The sequence below is a fragment of the Polyodon spathula genome, chromosome 7 (genome assembly GCF_017654505.1).
Source record: "Polyodon spathula isolate WHYD16114869_AA chromosome 7, ASM1765450v1, whole genome shotgun sequence".
NCBI classification, from domain to species: domain Eukaryota; kingdom Metazoa; phylum Chordata; class Actinopteri; order Acipenseriformes; family Polyodontidae; genus Polyodon; species Polyodon spathula.
Genome location: NC_054540.1, coordinates 32383077 through 32390865, shown reverse-complemented (window position 1 = coordinate 32390865; position 7789 = coordinate 32383077). Strand labels below are relative to the sequence as shown.

Below are 7789 nucleotides of genomic sequence, written 5' to 3'. Positions count from 1 at the left end.
ATGAAATTTTACTGTAAAACCATTTGTACTGTAAGTGCCATTTCCTGCTACCTTTTATATCGCTTAAATTACTCATCAGCACACATCTTTCTGTCTTGGAGGAGGTGTTTTATTAAGCACGCAAAAAGCCTGTGCAGTTGAACTTGAATCTTTACAGTATTAATGAACTGGCCCTGTTACATAAATCGTCTACTTTCTGTGGCTATCTAGCTAGCTTAACCCTCAATAGTTAGGTAACACTACAAGGCTTGCTATATCACTCGCACTATCTTAACTTCCTCTAGTCAGCCTCTCTCCAGTACTACGCTATTACAAGGTGAAATCACATTCCTTTGCAAGTTTGTATGTAAGAGCAATGAACTGCTTGACATAGAATGAAGTGAATGTCGAATATCCAGTATCAACCTAACCACTGGGGATCCACAGGCAGATATTTTGTTTTTAATACGTACAGTTTTCATGTTCCACAGGAAGGTCTTTTGATTTGATTGCATTTGTACAGTTTAATGCATACAGTACCATTTCATTAGGTACAGTTTTCCTGTTCCACACGTAGATATTTTGCGCAAATAAGGTACATCTAAGGCCGGATTCAAGGACGTGGGGTCCCTACGCTAACCCATATTTTGGGAGCCCTGTGCATATTATGGTGAATTGTGTTATTGGCATATTGGTTAATCCAGCCCTGTGTTGGAGTCCTATACCAAGCCATATTTTGGGGGCCACCTACGTACTCGCTCTTCCACAACAACCTGGGTGCTCAAAGTATGAGGCTTGATAAACTGTGTATGCCTTTGTTGACAGAAATCACATGCAGGTGATAAGTAAATCTCACAGTTATTAATTTAATGATAATTTGAAATTACATCCAAACATCTGTGAGAACATAGAACACAAAATGATGCAATGTGGATCATAAACAAAAGCTTCAGACCAAGGCAGTAAAGAGCAAAAGCATTAGCACGTTCATAATATAACATCCACTAAGGTCAATGGATCAAGGATATATATATATATATATATATATATATAATATATATATATATATATGCAAAAGTTTTAGGCAGGTGTGAAAAAATGCTGTAAAGTAAGAATGCTTTCAAAAATAGACATGTTAATAGTTTATATTTATCAATTAACAAAATGCAAAGTGAGTGAACAGAAGAATCTACATCAAATCAATATTTGGTGTGACCACCCTTTGCCTTCAAAACAGCATCAATTCTTCTAGGTACACTTGCACACAGTTTTTGAAGGAACTCGGCAGGTAGGTTGGCCCAAACATCTTGGAGAACTAACTACAGTTCTTCTGTGGATTTAGGCAGCCTCAGTTGCTTCTCTTTCTTCATGTAATCCCAGATTCTGGTATAGTAAGCAAACTTGTTAAATTTGCAGACGACACAAAAGTAGGAGGAGTGGCAAACACCGTTGTAGCAGCAAAGGTCATTCAAAATGATCTAGACAAGATTCAGGCCTGGGCAGACACATGACAAATGACATTTAATAGAGAAAAGTGTAAGGTACTGCACGCAGGAAATAAAAATGTACATTATAAATATGATATGGGAGATACTGAAATTGGAGAAGGAATCTATGAAAAAGACCTAGGAGTTTTTGTTGACTCAGAAATGTCTTCATCTAGACAACGTGGGGAAGCTATAAAAAAGGCTAACAAGATGCTCGGATACATTGTGAAAAGTGTTGAATTTAAATCAAGGGAAGTAATGTTAAAACTGTACAATGCACTAGTAAGACCTCATCTTGAATAGTGTGTGCAGTTCTGGTCACCTTGCTATAAAAAAGATATTGCTGCTCTAGAAAGAGTGCAAAGAACAGTGACCAGAATTATTCCAGGCTTAAAAGGCATGTCATATGCAGACAGGCTAAAATAATTGAATCTGTTCAGTCTTGAACAAAGAAGACTACGTGGCGACCTAATTCAAGCATTCAGAATTCTAAAATGTATTGACAGTGTCGACCCAAGGGACTTTTTCAGCCTGAAAAAAGAAACAAGGACCAAGGGTCACAAATGGAAATTAGACAAAGGGACATTCAGAACAGAAAATAGGAGGCACTTTTTTACACAGAGAATTGTGAGGGTCTGGAATCAACTCCCCAGTAATGTTGTTGAAGCTGACACCCTGGGATCCTTCAAGAAGCTGCTTGATGAGATTCTGGGATAAATAAGCTATTAACAACCAAACGAGCAAGATGGGCCGAATGGCCTCCTCTCGTTTGTAAACTTTCTTATGTTCTTATGTTCTTGAGTTGCTTGGCCTTGTTTCCACATCAAAGGTATGGCTTTTTGGCTGCAAGTCTTCCATGAAGGCCACTTCTGACCAGACTTCTCCGGACAGTAGATGGGTGTACCAGGATCTCACCCTTTTCTGCCAATCCTGAGCTGATGGCACTGCTGGACATCTTCCGATTGCGAAGGGAAGTAAGCATGATGTGTTTTTCATCTGCTGCAGTAAGTTTCCTTGGCCGACCACTGCGTCTACAGTCCTCAACGTTGCCCATTTCTTTGTGCTTCAAAAGAGCTTGGACAGCACATCTGGAAACCCCTGTCTGCCTTGAAATTTCTGCCTGGGAGTGACCTTGCTGATGCAGTATAACTACCTTGTGTCTTGTTGCTGTCCTCAGTCTTGCCATGGTGTATGACTTTTGACAGAAAACTGTCTTCAGCAACCTCACCTTGTTAGTGGAGTTTGGCTGTTCCTCACCCAGTTTTATACCTCCTACACAGCTGTTTCTGTTTCAGTTAATGATCGTGTTTCAACCTACATATTGAATTGATGATCATTAGCACCTTTTTGGTATAATTGTTTAATCATACACCTGACTATATGCCTACAAAATCCCTGACTTTGTGCAAGTGTACCTAGAAGAATTGATGCTGTTTTGAAGGCAAAGGGTGGTCACACCAAATATGGATTTGATTTAGATTTTTTTTCTGTTCACTCACTTTGCATTTAGTTAATTGATAAATATAATCTATAAACATGTCTATTTTTGAAAGCATTCTTACTTTACAGCATTTTTTCACACCTGCCTAAAACTTTTGCACAGTACTGTATATATATAGCAGAAGTTTTTTTTTTTTTCAAAACCTGTTTGTAGATCCCTTCTATGGACTAGTAGTAGCACTGCATTCAATAGAACAAAACAATGTAGTTTAACAAAAAATAGCGTAATAGCTTTTCTGACTGTCCTTTATTTTCTTGTTTTAAACATTTGGCTAGCTATAAAGGCATTCTTCTTCTTCTTCATGTCTTCTTTCTATTCCTTAAAGCTATTATCTTCAAGTATTGCTCATCCTTGTTAGACAGGTTTTTGGGTCTTCCAGTCCTGGGTTTGCCAGTTACAGAATGTTTTACTGTACTTGTTGATTATGCTTTGGATACCACACCTTAAAAATCAAGCGATGCAAGCTATTTCACTCAATGTTTTTTTCCTTCTTTATGCAAGTCAATGTTGTTATAATAGTAGAAAGCACTAGTGGAGGCTTTGAGTAAATTGTTGATGCTCATAATGCATCAGAGTAGAAAAATGCAACATGTCTAAGACTTATATATATACACACAAACACATTAGATATCAGGCCGAAAACTTTCAGGCATTTCGTGAAACGTCCTTTTGCTATTTCACGATGTATTTGCATGACAATGTCACACAGTCATGACTGTAGAGTAGATTTTCAAGTGCATGTAAACCAAGCCATTGTGAACATCCTTTTGTGTCTGATGTTTGTTGGATATTGTGCACATTACACATTTCAAGGTTTCGGGATAGTATTGCTGTTTTGTTTTTAGAAGTATAATTACATAATACTTTCTGAAAAAAGTGATTGTCCCACTTATTTAAATTATTTAAAAACCTGTTTTATGTCAAACAAATTTGAGTAAAGTGTTGAAACTAATGTGTTCATTACCTTTAATAAATGTTGATGCAAAAATGTTAACAAAAATGTACATTTAAATCTATTGGATACAGTAACTCAGACAAGTTAAATCACACCAAAATAAAGTGCTAGTTAGTGCTAGTGGTTTTATCAACATTTTAGTGCCTTGTGCTTGTTTTCAAATGTAATAAAAGACTTGCTTAAATGTGACAAGCAAGTATCAAAGAACATCACCAGGAAATAGGAAATAAAGAGCTAGATTCTAAAAGTTTTCATCTGAAAGATGTTTTTCAAAAAGGTTAAACACACCCAGCCACTTATGTTTTTCACTAACAATTTGAAGTTAAGATCTTTGAGATTTTAATCCAGATTGACCCATTTACTTAAATGTTGTAAAATTCTTCCACTTTGTCAAGTCACTTAGCAACTCGGAGTAAAGTGCTGAGTCTCTGAAGGTTTAATCAATGACAAGATCGGACATCAAGTCAGCTATCCCCACTGCTGCTTTCTTCATTACCATGTACTTGTTGCCCTCCTGCAGCATTCTCTTCAGGCTGGCCCAGAAGACCTGTTGTTTCCTCTCCTCCTTGGGCCACTCCAGGTAGGTCTGCTGCCTGAGCAGGGTCCGTAGCTTCATGAACTTCCTGGGCAGGGAGTCTGCAGGAATAGGCTCCAGCAGGATGAATACCAGGGAGTCCTGCTGGATAGTGAGCGCCCGGTGCTGAGCAAAGAAGAGCTCGTAGTTACACCACTCGCTCTGAATGAAGCTCTTGGAGAGCACGAACAGGGTCTTGTAGCTGCTCTCCACACAGTTGATGATGTTGTCGATAATCCAGTCCCCGGGCACAAAGTCACGCTCGTGGATGCAAAGTCTGAAGCCTGCCTTCTCCATGTTGGGTGCAAGCTGCTTGTCCACCCAGTTGGAATCATGCTGACTGTAGGAGATGAAGGCATGGTAATGGAAAGATGCATTCACTAGCCTCTCTGTTTCCTGGCTGCTCCTCCTTTTCACCCTGATCCATACCCAGACCATCTTGAGGTACCAGGCTCCATCACAGGCATAGAAAGTGAGGCTCAAAACCAGAACAAGAAGAAGTGTGACAAGGACTGCGATGGCAGCTTGGATCCACAGCTCACAGGCTATTCTGCTTGGCTGGTACTCTTCTAGTAACATCCCATATACTTCAGGAGGGTAGCTGCAGGTGTACTGCGATGGCCAATCGGGCAGAAGCCTCTTATCAAGAGTGGTCACAAACCAATAAGAGTCACAGTTGCAGCTGAATGGCTCGTGCCCTGCTTTTAGTTCCTTGAGCCCAGGTAGCCCTTTTAAGGAGTCTTGGCTGATGACACTTATGGCATTGTGATCCACATGCAGCACCTCTACACTGGGTGCCCAGAGATCAGCAGGCAAGACCTGGATGCTATTGGAGCTCAAGAAGAGATGTGTCAAGTTGGGCAGCCTGGAGAGCATGTCCTTCGTCAAGGCTGAAATGCCTGTCTTGGAGAGGTCCAGGCTTCTGAAGTGTGGAGAGAGGTAGTTGAAGACAGAGTTGCCTAGGTTGTTATTACTCAAGATGAGGTTGGTCAGGTGTGAAGGCCAGGAGCACTGGCCTTCAATCTCAATGGAGTTGAAGCTGAGGTCCAGAGTTTCCAGGGATCTCATCTGCTGGGTTTTCTGGGAGATGAAGCTCAGTTTTATGAACCTGTTCTTGCTCAAGTTAAGCTGCTTTAAAGCTGGGAAGACTTTGGTGTAGGAGCACCCCTGCCACCAGAAGCCATCATCTGTTAAGAGGTTGTTGGACACATCTAGGACCTCCAGAGAGGGCAGAGAGGATATCAAGTTGCAGGGTGAGATGTTCATCCCTGAGCCAGAGAACTTCAGGTAGGTCATCTGGGAATAACAAGTCACATTGATGCTGATCTTTGGATATCTCATCTGGTAGTGCAAGATACCATCAAAAATTATTGCTTTTAGGTTCATTGCATATTTTCCTGGATCACAGTCCAGATAAAACTCTTCGATATCTTCATTAAAAGTGATGTTAAGGAAAGCAATGACTTGGAATCGAGATCTGTAGACATTCTGGAGAAATGTATGTAAGACCGAGCTGTTGAACCAGGTGTTTGTGAAAGTGATGTTCTTCAAGGATCTCAGACCTTTGAGACCCTCAAATGGGTCACTGGAGATGTTGCAATATCTGGGGAGAAACTTCACCAGCTCTAAACTCTCCACTTGTGTTGTTTGAAGGTCCTTGAGAATGTCCTGGAACATCGACAAGCGTTCACAGAATGGCATGATGAGCGTCAGTTTGCGTAGAGACAGAATTTGAGTGAAGGAGCCAGACTCATAATTTTGCAAGCCCTCCCCATACCCGAGACTCAGGTATCTTAAAGGTGTATTCCGCACAGGGGCGAAATCAGTGTAGTTAATGGATGTGGCATATGGGCTACCCAGACCAAGAGAAAAGAGGCACTCCATATTCTTAAATGAGCTTCCCAGGGCATAACTTTCATAGAGGTTGCTTGAAACATCAAGGACCTGAAGAGTGGGGATCAGCAGATCTGGGATGGCCTTCAGCATGCTGTAGGAGATGTTGAGGACCTCTAGCTTAGAGTTGTTCAAGAAGGCTGTAGGGGAGATGTACTCCAGGGGGTTGTGGTGGAGCTTCAGGATGCACAGGTCAGGCAGGGCTTCCAGGTCTTCATGACTGACCCTGATGATGTTGTTATGGGACAGGTCCAAGTACTGGGTGCGGCGAGACAGGTCTGGCGGGATTCTGGTGAGCTGCTGGTTCGAGAGGTCCTGTCTGTGCTGCTCTGCGATGGTGCATGTCATGAATCTTCCATTTTCCTCTTCTTTATTAATCCCGTTGGATCCCCAAGCCATGGAAGACAAGAGAGTGACAAAGCAAATGAGTGGTCTCATCCTCCTGGAAAGCAGATAAATAATCCGGTAAAGAAAATATGTAATACGAGTGTATTGTACCAGACTAACACAGGCATCAACAACAATATAGAACTATAATTTTGACTTTTTCCTTATGTATCTGAATAACAGTAAACTCAGTTTAGATAAAGAAACGACAAATCATATATACCATATACACAAGGAAGTTCAGGTTGCATTAAGACCTCTCCAAATGGCAAAGTTTTAGGCAGATTTTACCCCAAGGATAAAATATGGTAAGGCCGAGATACTTCCTCTGTGAATTGCCCCAAGAAGGAAAGTCAATGAAAAAAAAAGTCCACAAAAAGAAAAAATATATTCCACAGGAAAGTGTAGAAAAAAATCCAAATCAGGTTCAGCAGACTATTTAGCAAATAATTCAAGTTTTAGTTTTTACATAAAAGGATTTTAATTAAACATTTTTAAGAAAAGAACAGAGAGGCCAGACACCCCACGCTCTGTTGGATTAAAAGCTAGCTCTTTACACAGACTTTTAACTGGGTGAAAACTGGAAAAACAAGTTCTTCCTCATAATCACTGCACCTACTGCCAGACAAGAGGAGAATGCGGAAAAGTACTAGAAATCAATGGCTTCTCTAATAGGAACATTTCTCTTTTGTTTCATCTTCTTGTTTTTTCTCTTTAAATATATTTGTTTAACGGTGCTACAATGCAAATTATCAATTATAAATTACATCACCAATCACTATGGAAAGCAGATAAATAAAAAAGCTGATGTCGCAGTGCTTCCAATGAAGTACAGTATAGTTAAACCTCATCAGCCCTACATTTTGTGCTGCTATTTTTTATTTTTTCATTTCAAATAATTTACTCATAGGGCTTTGTCAGAAATATTCTTACAGAAAGTCTTGATTGTGAATCAAAATTCAATCTTTTTATGAATTAATTTTTATTGGGTCCAATATTTTCTGCTTTTGTAT

The 7789-nt window shown here is 40.1% G+C and overlaps 1 protein-coding gene across 2 annotated transcripts; it reads right to left on the bottom strand.

Moving 5' to 3' along the window:
* Positions 1-3550: 3550 nt before the first annotated feature.
* LOC121318540 (toll-like receptor 6) lies at positions 3551-7309 on the bottom strand. Of its 2 annotated transcripts, none has more exons than XM_041255312.1 (2): positions 7000-7309; positions 3551-6831 (listed from the first exon to the last, which is right to left on the bottom strand). In XM_041255312.1, the coding sequence occupies exon 2, from the start codon at positions 6825-6827 to the stop codon at positions 4359-4361; it is 2469 nt and encodes an 822-aa protein (XP_041111246.1). In that variant the 5' UTR covers positions 6828-6831; positions 7000-7309; the 3' UTR covers positions 3551-4358. The 2 variants fall into 2 exon arrangements, with proteins under 2 accessions (XP_041111246.1, XP_041111247.1); XM_041255313.1 differs by having other exon boundaries at positions 3551-6757.
* Between the last annotated feature and the right edge of the window lie 480 nt (positions 7310-7789).

What these genes read in the sequence shown, in the direction of transcription:
- LOC121318540 (XM_041255312.1), bottom strand. Translation starts at nt 6,827, where the DNA reads ATGAGACCACTCATTTGCTTTGTCACTCTCTTGTCTTCCATGGCTTGG.